The sequence below is a fragment of the Falco naumanni genome, chromosome 1, assembly GCF_017639655.2.
Source record: "Falco naumanni isolate bFalNau1 chromosome 1, bFalNau1.pat, whole genome shotgun sequence".
Lineage (NCBI taxonomy): Eukaryota > Metazoa > Chordata > Aves > Falconiformes > Falconidae > Falco > Falco naumanni.
In genome coordinates this window covers 4,377,204-4,397,366 of record NC_054054.1, presented here as the reverse complement: position 1 = coordinate 4,397,366, position 20,163 = coordinate 4,377,204, and the positions used below count along the sequence as shown (strand labels likewise).

General features: G+C 43.4%; 1 protein-coding gene across 6 annotated transcripts; it reads left to right on the top strand.

Annotated features, from left to right (window-relative positions):
- The first annotated feature begins 132 nt into the window (after nt 1-132).
- Nucleotides 133-14,232, top strand: CASP3 (caspase 3). 6 transcript variants are annotated; one of them, XM_040605977.1, is made up of 8 exons: nt 133-201; nt 4,654-4,796; nt 6,089-6,181; nt 8,367-8,491; nt 8,977-9,105; nt 11,067-11,242; nt 11,765-11,882; nt 12,787-14,232. In XM_040605977.1, exons 3-8 carry the CDS (start codon nt 6,108-6,110, stop codon nt 13,011-13,013), a joined length of 849 nt encoding a protein of 282 aa, XP_040461911.1. In that variant the 5' UTR covers nt 133-201; nt 4,654-4,796; nt 6,089-6,107; the 3' UTR covers nt 13,014-14,232. The 6 variants fall into 6 exon arrangements, with proteins under 6 accessions (XP_040461911.1, XP_040462094.1, XP_040462189.1 ...); XM_040606160.1 differs by lacking the exon at nt 133-201 and adding an exon at nt 322-506; XM_040606255.1 differs by lacking the exon at nt 133-201 and adding an exon at nt 603-831.
- Nucleotides 14,233-20,163: the final 5,931 nt, after the last annotated feature.

Below are 20,163 nucleotides of genomic sequence, written 5' to 3'. Positions count from 1 at the left end.
CAGGCGCAGCGCTGGGTCCGGCCGCCCGCCGCCTCCCCTCAGGGCCGCCGCGGAGCAGGCGAAGGCGCCCAAGCGACTCCCCGCCACTGCCCGCGTGCCCCGGGGCGGGCTGCCCCGCCCGGCGCGGGGCGGAGCCAGAGCGGGCGCGCGGCGGTGGCGCGCCGAGCCGAGCTGAGCCGAGCCGAGCCGAGCGGGACGCAGGTAGGAGCGCGGCGCCGGCGGTGCGGGCGGGCCGGCGGGCCGAACAAAGCGGTGGCGGTAGGGCAGGCCGGCTGGCGGCCGCCCGGGCCCAGGCTGCGGGTCCGCGGCGCCTCGGGAGTCGGCTGAGGGGAGCGGGAGCGTCCCCGCTGCCGGGCCGGGAGCGCGGCCGCGCTCTCCCGGGGCGGGCTGGGCTCAGCGCGCCGCCGCGGGCGGATGTTTGCCCCCTCGGGGGCGCGGCCGCGGTCCCGTCCCGGTGTTCGCCCGGAGGGAGGGCGCGGGGGCTCGGTTAGCAGCTGCCCAGCAGCGTAAGGCAGATCGTTTCCTCCCTTAAGCGCGTGTTTGTGGAGAAGCTGCCTAAACAAAAGGAGGGGCGGGGTGTGGGGGGGTGAGCTTTAATTATAAACTGCTCTCTGGCGGCGGCCTTCCGATGGGTGGTGGGTAAGCTGGAAACGCGGGGTGAGAAGCTGCCTTTGGATCTACCGAGATAAAGCGTCGGAGGCAGCGGGTTACCCTCGGCCTAGCGAGCGCCCTGCAGCGGCCCGGCCGCTAACGGGGGGTGCGGTAGCTGAGGGGCAGCGGCCCGGGGGGGCTCGCCCCCCAGCCCCCGTGCTTGAGGCCCTCACACACACAGTGAGTGACCTTTGATAGCACGTAGGAAACCCTGTCCGAGGTGTGTTGTGTCCTGTCGCCAGCTGGGTTGGAGGACAGCGCCGGTAATCCCATCTGTTTACCCTCCAACCCCCTTAGTTCTCGCCTTTTTAACTGTCTGCTTCTGGTGGGTTTGAAGATAACACGCTCTCTCCTTAGCATCAAGGAGCCTGGCGAGGCTAGTATCTGTTGCAGTGGTGGTGTGGTTAATAGTTATAGGTGAATTAATAAGCAAGGGTCCCATCTAATCTCAGAGTAATTTCAGGTCTTGCTGATGTTGCAGGTCAACGCTGACCAACTAAAAATCCGTTTGCTTTTGAAAGACCAGTGTGCTGGCCCGATGGCAGTGTTTTCCGACAACCACATCCAGACCAGAAGCAATGTGAAGGGCTGTTAGGGTATTGGCGTGCTTCCATCACTGTTAATAGTGCTTAATTGGGGGATAACGTTGTGGAGAAAACATAACGGCATATTTCAAGTATTTTTAGTTTTTTCATACAGTCAGCTTCTGTATTTTCTTTCCATGATTAGGTAGATAAGTATTGGTTATCATACATCGTAGAAACAAAAATTCTTAATCTGCATGTCTGCATTAGTATTGCAATGTGGCGTGTATATATTTATGTACATAAAATAGCTTCTTTGAATGGTTGACATTTTTTCTTGCAGTCATGTGAGTCGGAAAACTGCCCTCTTCTAATCTTTAAGGACATGTTTTATGATACTGGTTTCTGTTTTGGACGTGTATTTTCATACTGCTACAATGGTTGCTCTGTAGCAGCTGACATATACTGAACACATCTTGTCTGTGGTTTGCATATTTCAAGATACAGTTGGTAACTAGAGACAATTCAGTTATTTGTTTCCTTCCCTGTCTGAGCAGCTTTGGTATTATTTTTATCACTATCGTTAGTTTATCTCGTTGGTTCACAATTCAAATAAATGCTGCTTAAAAAAGAAACCTAATGGTTCTTATGGCAGTAGTGATATATGATAGTGTGAATTTATTTTCATTAGGTCCAAGCAGAATAAGTAAATCCAGGCTGGAATGGAGTAAGGACATTGTTTTGTTTATAATTTTCTTACCAAAAGAAAAGCATCGGAACAACTGCATTTGTATAAGGCAAAAATATATTTTTTGCTTTTGTTGCTGTACAGAGAGACTTTCATCATTTTTGGTAGCTTGTCAAGCATAGTTTTGGATGCTTTTGAACCACTTTATTTTTTTTACTACTGAGTACCTGTAAAGATCACTGTAGCGTCATCTTTATATTCACTATCTCTGTCTCACAGGATTTAAAAAAAAACTTCATATTTTTTCAGATAAAATATTGTAAAATAAGCTTCCTAAAAAATACAGAACATGTTCTGCTAGATTAGAAAAATACTGTTGCTCCTTTCACCTACTTGTTTTTTAAGTTTCCTTACAGTTGAAAGCTCGTCTTATCTAAGCTTTCAGACAAAAGAATATCAAGGAGCAGAATAACAATTTTTTTTATTATATTCTTTATGCCTTGTCCTGCTTTTCCCCCCCTCCCCCTATTCCTAATGGTGTGAGATCACCCTCTATAGGGGAATGTCTATTCTGCTTTTCAGAACATGACATCATTGCATTACCTAAACCAAGATGAGGCAATTCTTAGTAGCCTTAGAATCAGCACTGTCCTCCAGAGTGTTGCTGTTGCCCTGACCAGTGCTTTAGAGCAGAAAACATACTACTGGTTAAAACGTGCATTTCGGAGCCTAGCAACAAAACAGGCATGTCTTTGTGGGTGTCTTTTGTTCTTTAAAGAAGTGCAGATGACTCGGTGGGTTAAGGTGCTGAGAAATTGATGGATATTAAAGGTGAGTTACAGATTCTATTTGGAAGATAAAGCGCGTGTATTTTAAATACCTAACATTTATACATGGTTTCTCTTTACTATCTCTAGTGTATGTAAAGATTCTTAGACAAGCTGCAGTCACGATGCAGTAGAATGCAGTAAGTTCTAACACTTCATTAAACAGTTGTAGCTGTAGGCTGTGAGCTAGGCTTGCAAAGTCTTTACTAAGAAATATTTTTATTATATGGTATTACAAAATGTGGTTTACATTTTTCAGAAACGAAGTACTGTAGTTCATTGTAACTGTAGGTTTTGCTAGCTACTTCTTCAAATTTACTCGTTTCTTTGACATTGAATCAAGGAGAGCAGTTTCAGACTTTCAAGGTTGCAAAAGGGTCAAGGAGATGAGTAATAATTTAAGGTCACTTAAAGGTTGAAGATCTTTCTTACTGTTTGCAGCATAATTTAACATTTGTGTTATAGATGCATTCAGGGGTCCCAGTCTGTTAGGTCTCTGATTAGCCTACTGACGTCTGCTGCTCTTCACCAGTGTTATTCCCACCAGCTTACTAAAACCAGTCCTAAATGGAACGCAGCATTGGTTAGAGCACACCTGATGTGAACCTGAGGCAGCCTAATGATCAGTTTACCCTCCCTAATGATTCCAAAGTCTCACCTGTTTGCCAGAGAGTTTGTTAGCTTTCCCTATACTTTAGCTGAGTCTTTCTCTCAGTAGTTATTGGTAGCCCAGGCTGGCTCATGTGGTAGACAGGAGGTGTCTGCAGTTTCTCTAGGCGCATATTGACTAGTTCGGGCTAGCTGGTTGGTGTACTTACAGCGCTGGCACTGCAGGTCTTCATGGTGCCAGACAGCTGGGGTAAACACCTGGGCCTTTGGCAGAAGTTCAGTTCCATGCTGACGCGGCTGCGCTGCTGTCAGCGCACACATGGGCCGCTTTCGATAATGCGGTTGGTGTGTGATACTGTGCTCTTTTTATATGGTGTGGGTTTTCATTGCTGTTGGCAGACAAAGAACAAACAAGAAGGATGTTAACCTTATCATAGAACGGTTTGGATCAGAAGAGACTTTAAAGATCATCTAGTTCCGACCCACCTGCCATGGGCACCTTCTGCTAGGCCAGGTTGCTCCCAGCCCCATCCAGCCTGGCCTGGGACACTGCCAGGGATGGGGCACCCACAGCTGCTCTGTGTCTTTTCTCAAAATCTGTGCGATTGCCAGTGCCTCATCACCCTCACAGTGAAGAACCACCTTTTCCCTGTCTCTCCTGTTAATCCCAGACACAGTGAAAGGTTTGGGTTGTGCTTCTTCACACGGTGCATCTCCTGAAGGAACAGCATGAGTTGCATCGGAGTCGTGGGTCAGTCTGGTTGGATGTTTTCCTACGAAATAAGTTTTGTTCGGAAGTGTCAGACTGAGAACTCAGGAAAGCTGGGAGCCAAAGCCACGATGATTGCAGGTAGGGACAGGGTTGAAAGAGGCATAGAAAATCCTGGAAGCTGGGCTCTGCTGGAGCAGGGGAACTTCTAGTGTTCTCGTGAATGAAAGCCATTCTTTCCATTCCCAGGGATCAGAAGCTCTGCTTTCCAGTTACAGCTGGGTCGACACACCAGTTGTCACTCTAGACTAGACTTTCTTGTCAATGCTAATGCTCCCTGCCCAATGATAAGACATAAGAGTTGGATCACTGTCATCGTGCCGCGGGTCTTGGATATTTAAATTACCCTTGGAAAGTGCTTGTCTGTTTTCACATAGGGAACTTTTAAGGAATTAAACTTTGAAGTTAGGATGAATGAATCCAGATCGTGGTGCTAGGCAGGCAAGTTCAGCATCGTAGATGTAGTTCCTGCCCTGTGATACTGTTTTAAAGTGAATTTCTAAAATATAAAGCAATAACGCATTTCGGAGATTGTATGCCTAAAATAATCAAGCTTATCTGATGTTTTTGTAATTCGGTTTTCAGGAAATTTCCTGTGCTGCTAATTCATATTCTGAAGTCTGGAATAATTTTGTGAGCAAGAAGATTTCTTAATTATATCGGTGCTTCAGGATACAAAGAAATAGTATTCAGAGTAACCTTGAAGATCTTCTGAAGTAACTAAAAATGTAAGTAAATGTATTTTAAGAAATAAGGAAAAAAGAGGGTTATACATACCCAGGTTAGTGCTGCTGATGAATCAGTAATTGTTGCCACAAAATGGATGTTCATGGTGTACTAGCTGGAGTATAAATACAAAGTTAAGAGCGTTAATATAGTAACAGTAATAATATGATGGTGTAAGATGGCAAATACAGTTTGCCACCAAAGAACCTAATCCTTAAATAAGAATCTTCATTTTATCTGACCAGCAAATCTTACTACTTGGTCTGGTTATTTATACATCCCTATTCACCATAAATATATCTGCTAACTAAATTTCTTTAAAATACTTGCCTTGTAGTGCCTTGTTTGTTTCTTGATGTCTAAGCACTTATTTCACTCCTAAACATTTCTGACTTTGTCCTATCTGACGATTTAACTTTATGATGATTCATCTTTTTCTGAATCCTGAATTAAAGGTAACTTGTAGTAATGTGTTCCATGAGCACACACGGAGTAACTAGAAGGGCGATTTAGTGTGTAAAATTGATTTCTGGATTGGTATCAATCATCATTTCTTGTCCTGTGTTCTGATCAAAAGTAAATAGCAGCCTGTATCATGGAGTGCATTTCATCAGCTGTTTACAGTTATATTGTTGTGGTTTTATGTTCTTTATATTGCAATTGTCTTCACATACACCAATTAGCATTGGATGCAGTGATGTTTCGTTTGAAATGGACTGCATAGAAATTATTTATTTCTCAGAATACTATGACCCAAAACCTAATCTTCTATGTTAGTCTTTGCACACACCTGATAACTTGTATTGCTTGGTTTTGGATCTCAATTTCCGTCTTACTGAGACGGAAGGATTCATATATGACATTATTCATGATACTAAAATGCTACTAACCGTGTAGGGACATTACAATACTTCCAAGATTGTTTTCAGTTTGTTGGTCTCTTTTCCTACGTTTTGTAGGCATTTTCAATTATTTGGTCACAGGGATCTGCAGACTATTTTTCCCTTGGTTTAGAATGCAGTAATTTAGAAAAACAGTTCATGTTCTTCTTTCAAATGAAAGATATGTCAGGATTACTTAGAAATGCTATTTTTTGCCTACGAATACTAACAGTCCTAGGCTAAAGTTATTCTGTATGAATATCTCCCTTTAACATTCCTGTTTTCTCTATACTTCTAAAAATTTGTCTCTAATAGTGTAAGGCTTTAAGGAAACTGAACAAAAATTAAGCAATCTGAAGGTATTTCATATGAAAATTAGCTGTCATATATTTCTACTTTCTTATGTTTTCAAGCTGATACTTGAGAGTCATAATGGCAGACACAGGAGATGGACCACATTTGGGGGAAGATCTGACAGATGCAAAATCTATTCCTGGTTCCAAAGGGTAAGTGAGGTACTTTTGGTTGAAGTCTTCAATTTAAGTCTTGAGGAATCCTGTGCCGTAACAGAAGGGGAAAGCCATAGAAGAAATAGCGCTAAAGGGAAAATTTTCAGTTATGGTAAATTACAGTTGTCATAAGCAACTATTAGAGTTGTTGTACTGGCTTTGAAAATACAGGCCACGTGTATGCGAAAGGAGCTAAAAAGCAAAAAAACCTTGAGGTGCAGTTAGACTTGGCTTAACAGTATTACCAAGCAGTTAGCTGTTGTTGAAAAGGCACTTCCCTGTCTCAGCCTCGGCTAAATGTTCAGCCTGTTCCTTGAACCGCTTCTAGCGCTCAGCTGAACCTGTGGCAGGCAGTTCAGCTGCTTGAGCTGACCTGCTGTAGGGTTGTATGTGTGGAAGCAGAAGTGCAAAGGGGAACTTAAAGGAGTGGGAGAGGGGAAACACAGGTCTGTTCCTCCTGGTACCAGCTAGTTGTTAGGCTGGGGTAGCACCATCTATCAGATCATGCTCTCTTTGGGAACTTAATTTGTTTCTGACATCGTTCTTTTTAGTACTTCAATGAAAATTGGATTTAAGAGCGTTACAGGCTTTTTATTTGTAAAATAAAATATGACAGTGGGCCCCAATCTTGTAACCACTTGCCCGTGTGATTATATGAGGAAATCCATACCGACTTCAGTATATATGAACTGAGCAAAATTGAAAGCCGTTGCAGAGTCATCAGTGGTGGTGTAGTCAGCGTGCTCATTAAGGCAGAATTAAGCTGCGTATAGTATCTTGGTCTTTCTAGGTTTTGAATGTTTACTTTTGAAAATCCAATGGTAATATGACTTTTGGTTAGAATTCAGAATAGATTTACAATCTCAGAGCTGATCTTGCCTCCAGGTAGGTATGTAGCTTTCAAAAGATAATATTAGAAAAACCTATCTTGTTGATACAAGAATTGGTTTCCTTAAACTAATTCTTCATAATCTCCTGTGCAGAGCCATTACCATTTTAGACACATGTATGCGCACATTTTACTGCACTTGAAACAAATGTTATTTGGGACCATAACTGTAGAAAGCAGTTTTATTTATTTTAACCTCTGGACAAGTACAGTTTTCACTAGTCCTAGACCTACCCATTTATTTCACAGACATAACTTAGAATCATGGAATGGTTTGGGCTGGAAGGGACCTTCAAGATCATCTAGTTCCAACCCCCTGCCGTGGGCAGGGACACCTTCCACCAGACCAGGCTGCTCCCAGCCCCATCCAGACTGGTCTGGAACACTGCCAGGGATGGGGCACCCACAGCTGCTCTGGGCAGCCTGGGCCAGTGCCTCACCACCCTCACAGTAAAGGATTTCTTCCCAGTATCTAGTCTAAATTTGCCCTCTTTCAGTTTAAAGCCATTACCCTTTGTCCTATCACTACACTCCCTAGTAAAGAGTCCCTCCCCATCTTTCCAGTAGGTCCCCTTTAAGTACTGGAAGATCGCTACAAGGTCCCCCCAGAGCCGCCTTTTCTCTAGGCTGAACAACCTCAACTCTCCCAGTCTGTACTCACAGGAGAGGTGCTCCAGGTCCCTTGATCGTCTTTGTGGCCCTCCTCTGGACCTGCTTGAGCAGGTCCGTGTCTTTCTTATGCTGGGGTCCCAAAGTTGAACACACTACTCCCAGTGGGGTCTCATGAGAATGGGGTAGTGGGGGAGGATCGCTTCCCTGGACCTGCTAGCCACACTTCTTTTGATGCAGCCCAGGACGCAATTGGCTTTCTGGGCTCCTAGTGCAGATTGCCAGTTCATATCCAGTTTTTCATCCTCCAATACCTCAAGTCCTCCTGCATAGGGCTGTTGGCATTCCACTTACCGCCCAGCCTGTATCCATGTTTGGGATTGCCCCAACCCAGGTGCAGGACCTTATACTTGGCCTTGTTGAACTTGATGACGTGCGTACGGGTCCACCTCTCTAGCCCGTCAAGTTCCCTCTGGATGACATCCCTTCCCTCTAGGGTATCAACCACACCACTCAGCTTGGTGTCCTTGGCGAACTCATTGAGGGAACTTCTAGGGAACAGGTAGCAAACCCGTACAAGTTTCGTTGGTTTTGATAAAATGACCTTAATTTATTATTACTATTTTGAAACTAGAAAAGAAAGTTAAGAAATTAACACCTGAAGTTTGTCTGATTCCTATACAGAAAGAACCTGCCTGCTAGCAAGTTGATGGACTCTGGAATTCTGCCAGACTACAGTTACAGAATGGATTATCCAGAGATGGGAGAATGTGTAATAATAAACAATAAGAACTTCCACAGAGACACAGGTACCACTTTCAATTTTTTATGTTTTCCGTAATTTAGATAAGTTAGTGGCATTAGTCTTCAAAATAATGCAGACCAGTTTTGACTGCAATCTAAAATGAAGTGGTGTGAATGGGTGTGATTCATTTCAGTGCATTCTTGCAAGCGTGTATAGGGGGAACACATTAGGGTATAGTAGTAACTGAGAGAAAAATTGATCGACAGTTCAAACCCGTCTTACCTTTACTGTTTTACAAATTAAATTATTTTTTATGTCGTTGTATAGATAGGTAAATATAAAAATAAGGAGTAGATAAATCTACAATATAGGTACAAAGAGTGGGAGATGGTGTATGTGTAACAGTGCAATGCTTTTTCTGTTAGACTGGATCTGAAATAATGGAATAATAATCCAGACTGATACAGGTATAAGCGAGAGAAGAATTTGGCTCAATCAGACTATGCAATCTATATCATATGAAAAATAATCCATTTCTCTTACGTATAGGGCTGTTGCCCCGTTTGGGTACAGATGCGGATGCTGCAAGTGTCAGAGAAGTTTTTATGAAGTTGGGATATAAAGTAAAGGTCAACAATGATCTTTCATGCAATGACATTTCTAAACTACTGAAAAACGGTAGGTCATAATACATTCAGCGTGTGTATTAAATCAACCACTGTTTCCAAATATATCTCTAGCCCTCACATGTCTTCTTCCATGGTTCTTTTAGATGATATTTCACACCTACCGGTGGTTTATTGCTAAGGATGGCATGTACGTCATAGTTTCTATGTTTATTCACCTTTGCTGTGTCTCCATCTTTTGTGCCTTGACTGTTCTCTCCGTATCCTTTCTCATCTTCTAAAGAAGGCTGGAAAAAAGGCTGAAACTTAAATGCAGACTGATTTATATTCTGACCCTGGGACCACTGAAGCTCTGTGAGTTGGAAAGAAACCTGCTTAATCGGGTTCTGTGCTATACGGCTGGTGGTGTGGCCCGAGAGGTGTCCTGATCCAGGGGTGGGGTTCTGATTGAGGGACCAGAACAGCAAGTGTGCAAACTCAATTAGTCTTCTAGCGAAACAGCTCATGTTTTGTTTGACTTGTGAAACAAAACACCCTTGTGTCAAGTGAGAGCTTTATACTGCTGTTGCTGTTAGTCTTGCTTTGTTTGGACTTGGCGACATCCAGACCAGCGAATTAAACGGTGCCTGGAGGTACCTGTAGCCCTGGGACACGGTCGATTCTAGTTAACTGTTAGAGGGTTCTCCGGTGTGACTGTGGCTCATGCCTACGAGCACTCTCCCAGACTGTGCCTGTTGCAGGTCACAAGTTCCCCAGTAAAAGCGTTTCAGGGATTATTCCCAACAGCCAGTTAGCCGGCTGCCATCCTGTTTGGGTGGGTGGGGGGGGTTGTTTGGTTGGTGTTCAGTTTGGTTTTGTTTTTAATGTGTTTGCTAACGTAGATGTAGGTTCTTTAGTGCCAGTTACTGTTTATGCCAGAGAATGCTCCCAGGCATGGTTAATTAGTATAGGTGCAGCCCGTCTGTTGACGGTAGCTGAAGGTGGAAAGCCCTCTGCCTTACCTGTGGTACCAGGCCTCCTAACAGGCAGTGTAAACCACGGACTGCAGCCTAACTAGAGATTCCCAAAAAACAGCCTTTCCTGACTCTTCTAGGTGCTTGTCCATAGATTGTAGAAATGCCTGGGTGCGCATTGCTTGAGAAAAAAAATCTGATTTTTTCCAGAATGGAAATTCAGTTTGTTGGCAAGCTCTGAACAGATGACTTCAGCTTTTGGGACTGTTAGACTTTTCATCTACAAACTCTTGCATCTTCTTACGTTTCCCCACTCGGAATTCCTTTGGGATCCTTTCTTTTAAACCATGTTTGTATCTTTTCATACATTTAAAGGAATCATCTTGGTCCTCAAGTACAATCCCCATAAAGTCAGGCAATGAAAGACATCAGAGAATATCTGCTCTGTGCTCTTTGCATACCATAAGATGGAAAAAAGTACCTACAAACACCTCATATCAAGCTGAAATGTCTTTAAGTACAAAATTTAGAGGCCTGAAAAGTCTTTTTAGACCTTGCTACAGGGAGGAGGGGTGTGTGTAATGCTGGTACCTAGGTCCCTGCAGCAGCAACTTTCATATTCCATTCAGTTCCCATGTAATCCAAGTAGTCGAAGCATCTCTTGATTGGAAAGAGAGGTAAGATTTCCCCATCCTTTCTCAGAACTTCCCATCAGTCCAGTCTCAGATCACGAGCCTGACCATTACTGCATGAGTGAGGTGTACCATTCACACTCTGGGACACTGTGGGGGCACCCTCTTTGCTTCCTGACAGTGTTCCTGGCCTAATTCTGTGGCCGTGTCTTAGAATGGGTAGTGTCGGCCTTTAGTTCAGAGTTTTCTGTGTCCAGCCTCCTGAAGTAAAGTAGGCCGGCTTCTTTTGTTCGAAGTGAAAACTGGTTGGAAGTTTCTAAACATGGGAATTAGTTCTTAAAGATTTCCGTCACATAGGAAGCGTCAAATGTTCAAAGCTTTTAGGGAATGCAGGAAGTTAAGATAATTCTCTTTTTTTTCTTTCCAAGTTTCTGAAGAAGATCACAGCAAGCGAAGCAGTTTTGTTTGTGTGTTGCTAAGCCATGGTGAGGAAGGATTCATCTATGGTACAGATGGTCTTCTTGAACTGAGAGCGCTAACAAGACTTTTCAGAGGTGACAGGTGCAGAAGTTTAGCCGGAAAACCCAAGCTCTTTTTCATTCAGGTGACGTACAGCTGAATAATGATCATCAAATCAGCTGGATACTTTAAAAAAATACATTGTTTTCCATTAATTACTAGTATGAAAAAGTTCATCGCTTCTAGAATTGATTTAAATGGACTTACTTTTAGAATAAAATTATCTTCAGGTCTAAAAGTGGCACAGTCTGCCCTATTAGGTAGGCAGTATTTGTAATAGCTGAGGTTGCTTTACCTTAAGTCTATGAATTAAGTAAAATCTGTCTGAACAGTAGGCAATATTTTAGTGAGTCTCTGAGTGCACTTTTAAATTAATATCCATCTTAACCAAATTGTGTAGCTGACTGAAATAAATACCAGTTACTTTTCTCCTGAGTCTAATGGAAATGTGCCATACAAATTCTTGTTATTTTTGCAGGTTTTTTTTTTAATTGGGATATTATAGTCTTTAAAACAGGAAAAGAAGATTAGTGTTATGATCATGATCACTGCCTTGATTTCTTTGGGGTTTTTTATTTTATGTTCCATTCTTCTTTCCACCTAATAGGCTTGTAGAGGGACAGAATTGGATTCTGGTATTTTCGCAGACAGTGGATCAGAAGAAACAGTGTGTCAAAAAATACCTGTAGAAGCAGATTTCGTGTATGCATATTCTACAGCTCCAGGTGAGAGACGTGCAAAGAAATTTTTGTTCCTGAAGTTGTATCTATATATCAGCTTGTATTGATACTGTAGATGACAACTGGCAGTTGTATCCAGTCAGTAGGTGACTACTTCATTTGTTCTTTTTCATGAAAATATGATTTTTCTTCCCTTGATAGTTTTTTCTCCCCTGATCTTATTTTGAGGCATTTGCTATTCTCAGTTCTTAGCAAAAATCCCAACCACCAAACCCTGCATATGTATCTTTCTCACTAGCAAACTCTCAAGTGTTCGTCTGCTATAAACTCAGTTAACGTGAGTTGTTCGAATAGTGTACTGCAGGACATCAAAGGCACTATTAATTCTAAGAGAACAAAACAAGGGGATATCTGTAGATGTATATGCAGAAGTGGGTGATACACCAACATGTTATGTGCCTGTCGACTCTATTTTCATTGCATCCTTAAGCAAAATTAGTGGTGGCAGAGCCCTTAGTATGCCCTTTGCGTTATCAGTTAGGTTCCAGTCTTTAATTCATGCACGTAGTACTGAAGACAGCGACACTGAAATCCATTTTGCACCTTGGCTCCATCTGTACAGTCACATCTTTTTAGTGATGTGTACTCTGTGAGGCAGTTGTTAGCAGTTAATGGTTGAGACTGTTGCAGCAGAAGATAGTTTCCTGCCTTTTGATTTTCTACCTGCTGAAAGTTTTCTTAGATGAGAAAAGACGAGAGGATTAGAAAAATCTTTCGAGTGACAATTTGGGGAGATTATCAAATCTAAGTTTTGTTGGTTAGTGGTTTTGAGGTTTTATTTTAAAACATTGATTGCTGTTGGAAACAAGGCATTGTTCCCGTAATTGCTATCCTGCCCTGTATCGGAGGCTGCTACGCCTGATCAATGTGACATCTCTCTCTTCTGCAGGCTATTACTCCTGGAGGAATTCAGCTGAAGGCTCCTGGTTTATTCAGTCAGTGTGTGAAGTGCTGAAGGAACATGGAAGGAAACTTGAACTCATGCAGATTCTAACTCGTGTAAATCGCCGAGTGGCAGAGTATGTGTCCTGCTCAACTCGGCAAGATTTTAATGCAAAGAAACAGATTCCATGCATTGTGTCTACACTCACCAAAGAATTTTACTTCCCTTGTTAAGAGAATTTCACTTTGTAATTTTTCAGTTCCTGTTATCTCTAGTATATATGCAGTGTTAGCATGGAATACCACTTTCAAACCTGAATTACTGTTCACTATCGAGTGTGGCATAATGAACTGTGTCATAGTTAGGTATGTCCATTATTAGAAGCAAAACATAGCATGGCTGTGTTAGAAATGCAAACTTGAATAGCTGAAGCACAGGCAAATTTGGAAGTAATGCTCTGAGTATCTAAAAATTAGGAAAAGAAGACTGAAGAAAGATCAGATCACTTACGAGATCTATTTGGTGCTACATTTCACTTCGCTGAAGGGGCAGGGAAAAACGGTTCTTGTAAATAGTTCGGTTTCGTATCTTTGCCAGTAGGAAGAAGATTCAGAATGTGGTATGTTTACTAATGATGGTAGTATAATAGTAGTGTTGTCCTACATTTCTTCCTAACTCAAGTTCTTGAAGTTCAGGTTATAAACTAACCTAAACAGTTCTTATAACTTAGGGCATGAACTGTGGAAAACAGCCATTTCATCTCTTACTTACAATTAGGAAGCATATTTAGAACACAGTCAATTTTTTCCTGATCATTTTATAACTTTTTGTATGGAGTTCTAGGTAAAATAATTGTATCAACATGGTAGCTGTTTCAAATTAATTTTGTATTCTGACCTTGAAGCTGAGTGACTAAGGGACCAGTCTTCCCAAATTTCTGCAGCTCTTTTAAGGAAGGAGATGTTGGGGCATATTTTGGGCTATAAGAATGAGTGCAAAAGGAAGTCTGCTCTGAACAGTTTGCTTTCCTCTTTCTGGCCATAAATAAGAGTGGGTTTGCTTTGTGCTATGTGTGTACCACATTTAATCAGTGTGGAAACCTAGATTTGTGGTACTGGAGAAATTTCGCTTCTTAATTCTAATATTGATTAGGGTTAATTACAAGACTTTAGCTAAAATATGCTAACAAATAGTAAATTTATATCTCTTTGACTGAATTTTGTGGAAGAGGCTTTTACAAAATTTTAAAACGTTTTTGTTGATGTTTCAGCTTGTGGCAGTCTCTTTAAGATCAGAGAAAGAATGGTAAATTGACTGTAAGAGTGCTTGCAGAACAAGACTTAAAACTCTTAAATGTAGCATAAACAGTGTTGGCAAATTGCTGTTCACTTCCAGAGGCATTTGTGGTTTTGGTTTTTTTAACTTAAATAAAATACTGTTTTCTAAATTGTATCATGCTTTTTTCTGTGTATGATTTGTTTAGGATCCGGTAGCTTCTGCAGATCTGTTTTAACTTTAATGATGTTTCTTTTTCTGAAAATACTCCTTCGCTTTTTCTTCCCCATCTGCCTTACCCCATGAAGTGGAAAAGCAGCTGCTTCGAAGCATTGTGTACTTGTGTAGCCAGGGAATAAGAGCAGTGGTTGAGACATGGGAAAATGCAGGTTCAAAAGTGATGTAAAGGTGGCAGTTGTAAACATTGTAAATGAGTTCTCTGATGACTGCCTGCTGAGTAGGAGGACCCACGTGTCGCTCTTGTAGAGATGTTTTGTGGGAGAGGGATTGGAACTTCAGTTCCGGGCAGATTTATTACCCGTGCTTCTGTTGAAAAACTAAATAGGCCTCTGTTAAACATACCTAAAAACGACGTTCACGAAAACCTGTATGCAGGTTTCTTCATGTGGGTTGTGGATTACCGCAAGCGGCTGCATGGTTATATGTTGTAAACGGCTGGACTTCTGTTACTTTGCTTCACAGTGATGGGGGAACAGGAATGTTCCCTGAACTCCCAGTTACTTTGCTGTGGCAGAGTCCTGTCACGGATTTTCTCTTCCCTTAGACTTAATTGGTTCTGGTCTTGATCTTTCTGGGTCCTCTAAAGGAAAAATGATTCTCACAGCTTTTCCAATAGTCTTCAAAATAGAGCAAAACACAATCGAATCTAAGTTGCAATGAGTAGGCAGTCATCTAGGAAGATGTAGAGGTGAGGCTTAGGGAAAGAGGGAATATTCCCGTCAGTCCTTTCCTTCCAGGACAAGAGCTGCATTTTACTCGCAAGTCAAGGAAGTTCCTTGACAGTGCCAGGAAGACTTCTGGGTATCTCCACCTGAGAGCTGGTGGTCTGCTCAGTGGGACTTGTGGGCAGAGACAGAATGTGCTGGAGAAGGAAGAGGGCGAGGTGAGAACGTCCTTGAACGCTCAGCTCAGTTCGGCAAGGAGCTCTGACAAGCTGGTGAGCTCCACTCATGGCAATTGGGGAAAATGTGAGCTAGTCACTAGGTTGAACTGGGGGAAGAGGCAGTCGGATGGAAGATTGCAATAGTGTGTTAGGAAGGATGAGGAGAACGGGACGACTTAAACGGTTGTCTGTAGGGTGATGCTTAGTGTGTGAGGACCACATAGAAATTAGATGAAGACTGTGGTATAGAGGCACAATTGCCAATCAATCGTTGCAGTAGGTTTTGGCTGCATAAATCACAGGAACCTGGAAGATTAAGGTGGAGGAGTGGCGGCACAGTGAAAGGAGGGATTGTGCAATGTAATTTTAATGAGAAAGAGGAAGCTGCCTTAGTCTGTGTGAAGCTGAAGGAGAAAGGAACAGGTGATTTATGCTAGAAACCTGGCAGAAAGCATATGTCAGTTTTACAACAGGCTCCACTGGTGAAAGGGCAGTTGCACTAACTTGGTATTGTTGGGTTATGTGATTAAAAACTTGTCTGCACACGCACAAAGGAGCACAGAAAGCCAAGGGCAGGAGGGGAAGCCTAAATAATATCGTGCCCTGCGGGGCTACACCCAGGCTCATCACAGGAGCCATCAGTGGCTCGTGTCTGCAAGCCCAGGTGCGCACAGGAGCGTAAGTGCAGGCAGGAACACAAATTAAGGACTTGGAGGCAGAGATACCCTGCCTGGGCTCCTCCCAGGGCTGTCGCAGGAGAGCCTCAGCCCCAGGGTCCAGGTGTGAGACCCATCAAGGTGAGTCAGTGCAGGAGCACCCTTTCATGGAATGGTGGGACACATCATGGGATGCAGGAGGAAAGCATTTGGGGGTTGCACAGGATTTGTTAGGGGATGTTTAGGGAAGGAACCGAAGGTAGGGAAAGGGATGGATTTAAGTGATTTGGGAAGGAACAATTGTGGGGAAAATAGAGGTGTAAGGGGATAAAAAGAGCTGATTACATGTAATTAATTTGCTGGTCAGTAAGTTTGGCTGTGCCCTGAGTCTGACCAGCACAGTTCGTCCTGACTTCTTAACTGTGTTGTGGTTTACCTCTTCCTGGGTATGTACGTGAGGACTGAGTGCCAGCGACTGGAGACAGACACTGTGACTGTGTCTCTGTGGCGTGGTGACTGGAACGACCCGATTTACAGGCCAGCAGCGGAAGCAGCACCTTAGGTCACAGCGGCACATGTGCGCTTGGAGCGAGTGCAGACGTGGGTGTCAGCAGCTGGGTTGGGACCGTGGGCTGAAAGGGCCGTGTGTGCCAGCGGTCAGGGAGACACCAAGTGCCAGCCCCACCGGTGGGACCAAGGGCCGGAGCGTTGTGCCCATGGTGCAGTAGCTGGAGCAGGTGCGGATGTACAAGTGGATGTGTAAGCACCAGTGAGGATGGAGCCAGGCAGCAGGTGAAGCATCTTCAGAGCCAGTGTCTATACGTGTATGTTCCCACCCGTGGACCTCCATCCTGCTCAGTCAAGGAGGAGCAGGATGAGGCCGTCGGTGCTGTCTGCGTGTGAGCATGCTGTCTGTGTTAGCAGTGTGTATAATTACGCCCATGCTCATGTGTATGTGTATATATGTGGTGTATACATGCATTCTGTGCATGTGCCCACTGGGAGCACATCAGCTTTGCTACTGGTTGGACCTGGGGACATGCAGCTTGCAGCAACCTTATCTCCCTTGAGCTGTTGGATATGGCCTGACACGTTTTTCTCCTAACGTGTATCATCTGAAAAAACAAATTCAGAAGACATACTGCCCAACAAACTTCTTAAATGTGAGGGAGACAACTGGGTTTTTTTCTAGAAGAGGAAAAAAGTAAGTATGTTGAATATGGAGACCTTCACAGAGACCAGAGGTGAAAGGCTGGGTGAAAACACTTGCATGAAAGGGTTACACCATTTTGAATATACTAACTGATGGGAACAGTTCATCGATTCCCGGGGAAAGCATTCATGCCAAGCGTGGCTGTAGTTTCCAAGCTGAGCTGGAAAGCACGTGCCTGTATTTTCACCTGAAGATACATATATTGGCGTGGCTAGCTGGATTGGCAGTTAAATCATGTCCAAAAGGCAATTTGTGCTGCCTGGTTTATACCAGATCAAGCATTCCCTTCTGGTTAAGCAAATTAAATTGTATTTAATCAATATGTATTTAATATTTATTTTTAAAAGTAAAAGTGTAGATATATTAATATATAATGAACATCTAATAATATAGAATATATAAAATAAAAATATATTTATATTAAAAATATTTTAAATTAAACAATAAAAAACCATTAAATGCAGCCAGTCTGCCCTCTTCCCACAGCAACCTCTGAGAGTGCACATCTCAGATTTGGTTTTGTTAAAAGAAAAAAAATGGCAAGTCAAACACTGATGCTCGTGAGTCCCATGGAAACAGTCTGTCCCTGAGAACAGAACCTACAGGTCTGGTACTCTGCTCCGTAAAACAAGAAAACTTGTGCAGCTTACTCGGAATATAAATTTGGGATTGTTCCTCCTGGAGAAGAGAAGGCTCCAGGGAGACCTTATTGTGGCCTTTCAACTCTTAAAAGGAGTCTTACAAGAAAGATGGGGACAGGCTTTTAGCAGAGCCTGTTGCGATAGGACAAGGGGTAATGGTTTTGAACTAAAAGCCAGTAGATTCAGACTAGGTACAAGGAAGAAATTTTTTACAATGAGGGTGGTGAAACACTGGCAGAGGTTGCCCAGAGAGGTGGCAGATGCCCCATCCCTGGGAAAGTTCAAGGTCTTATACTATACATTCATATGCAATTTATATTTTTACCTATAATCTCACATTCATTTATTTGCTGCTAAAGCCAGGCAGTATGCAGATGAAATAATTTTTAGAAATATTAACAGTATGAATAATAATGGCTAAATTATAAAAGTAGCAGCAAAAGGCTTGTCTCCTCATATCCTCTTACCAGGAGGAGCTGCCTTTCAGCTGTGTATTGCCTCCTGCTAACGACTGCAGGCAGCAGGACAGTCACAGCAGAACTCTGGGTCTGGGTTTTTTTGTGAGAGGGAGAACAGGGTCAGAGACAAACCACTGCTTCAGCACCACAGGGTGTCACTGCAGATAGCATAATAATCTCAAAAACTCCACCTATCATTTAAAAGCAAACCCAAAAGCCTGCGGAAGGAAGCAGCCCTTTCGCATCTCTCGGTGCCGGGTTGCTGCCTGCCAGCTTGCCTGTTGATTACAGCCTGGGACTTGTGTCCCAGAGTACCTGAGAACATCTCAGCACCGCTTCCCAAGAAACCCTCCCCATCTTTCTCGCTGCGTATCAGAGTAAACCAGAATCGGCTCATTTTGAGGCAAAAAGGGTTGTCTCTGCTGTCCTAGGCCTACCCAGAGAACACCTCCAGCTGTGGAGCATCTCCCCCTGCAGCTCCCTGCCATACAACTGATAGTCCTGTAAGGTTTAATAAAAAAAACCCACAATACCCCCAGAGAAGCTTCTGCCACACGTGTGGGGATGGCCTTTAAACAGAAGGATGGTGCAATAGCTAGCTTCACCCGTGTGATGAAAGAAGGGAGAACTGGCCTTGTAAGCTCTTAGATTTTATTTTTATGTCTTAAAAATCAAATTCTGAGGTTGGAATTTTTCTGGATAATCACAAACCAAAAAATTAAGACGTGACTCTTCCAAGCAAAGGAAACATAAGGTTTTTTTGCTAGAGACCAAGATGTTCTGTCATTAAGACAGTTGCATAATTAAAGTGTCTCCAAAGAAAACAAGGTGCACAGCAGTCACTTTCCAAAAGTGTTTAGTGTTTGCAGGCAAGATTTGGCATCAGGTTCGGTGGCTCACCAGTGCTGCTCCCAGTGCCAGAGGACCAGGGATAGTGCTCTGCCTCTGCCTGCTGCGCACGAGACCACAATGTTTCTGCCAAGTTGAGTGTGGTGGGCTTCACAGGGACTTACCTAGTGAAATTCAATAGTCTGGGGGGTGTAGAAGACCAGCCTAAATGATCGAATAGGTCCTCCTGGCTTCAAATGGTATACGGAAAGGGACCATGCATAGCTGTCTCACTACCTCTAATGGACCCGATAACAGGTTTTCCTGCATATGCATAAAGCTATACTAATATTACCTGAGCAGTTTGAGAATATCTGATGTAAAGATGTACCTATGGATGAAGAGTAATATCATAGTACTCCATGACCATTAAGAAAATACTGGTTCAATTTATTTAACCACAAGACCTTTAAAGAGAGCAGTGGTAGCAACCAGCACAGTGCAATTTATAGTCTTCTGTACAAGAACAGGATTAATGATAAAGAAAAACTTACACGGGATTTAAATTTGTAGGATCCTTCTTTCCAGACACAAGCATTTCCTCTTTCTCTCCCCATCTACTTCTGGTACTAAACCCAGAACATTTTGCGTGCCCTTTTATCCCATTCAGCTAAAAGCAGCTTCCTCAAATGCACAGGTCTCCTGCACGATGCAATGTAAAAAGGCCAGCTAAAGGCAGATGTAACCTCCTCTGGACAGAGCAGTTCTCCTGCGGAACCCCTTCATCCTTCTTTCCCTCCTTGTCCTCAGCTGGTTCTCCGTGCTCAGCTCTCCCAGCTTGCCTCGGCTGAGGCTATGAGCTTTCTGGGTGAGGGCTGACCTTCAGATGGTGGGGCTGCTGCTGCTGCTGCTGCAGGAGGTCCTGAGCCTGGACGTGCACTTGGGGTACCATGACTTCCTCACCTGACATCTGGTCCCATTGGCCAGACTGCTTGCTGGTAAGAGTGGTGACCCCCTGAGCGTGGCCTTCTCCATTCAGCCTGCCTGGTACTGGTATTAAGACCTCAGGAAGGCAATAAATAACCCCAAGCGAGCTGTGGTCTCTCTGCCCTTCAGGCTTGACATTTAAAGCACACATAGGTTCACCCAAGGGTCTATAATTTTTGGTTAAGCTTTTCTTGCCCAGGAT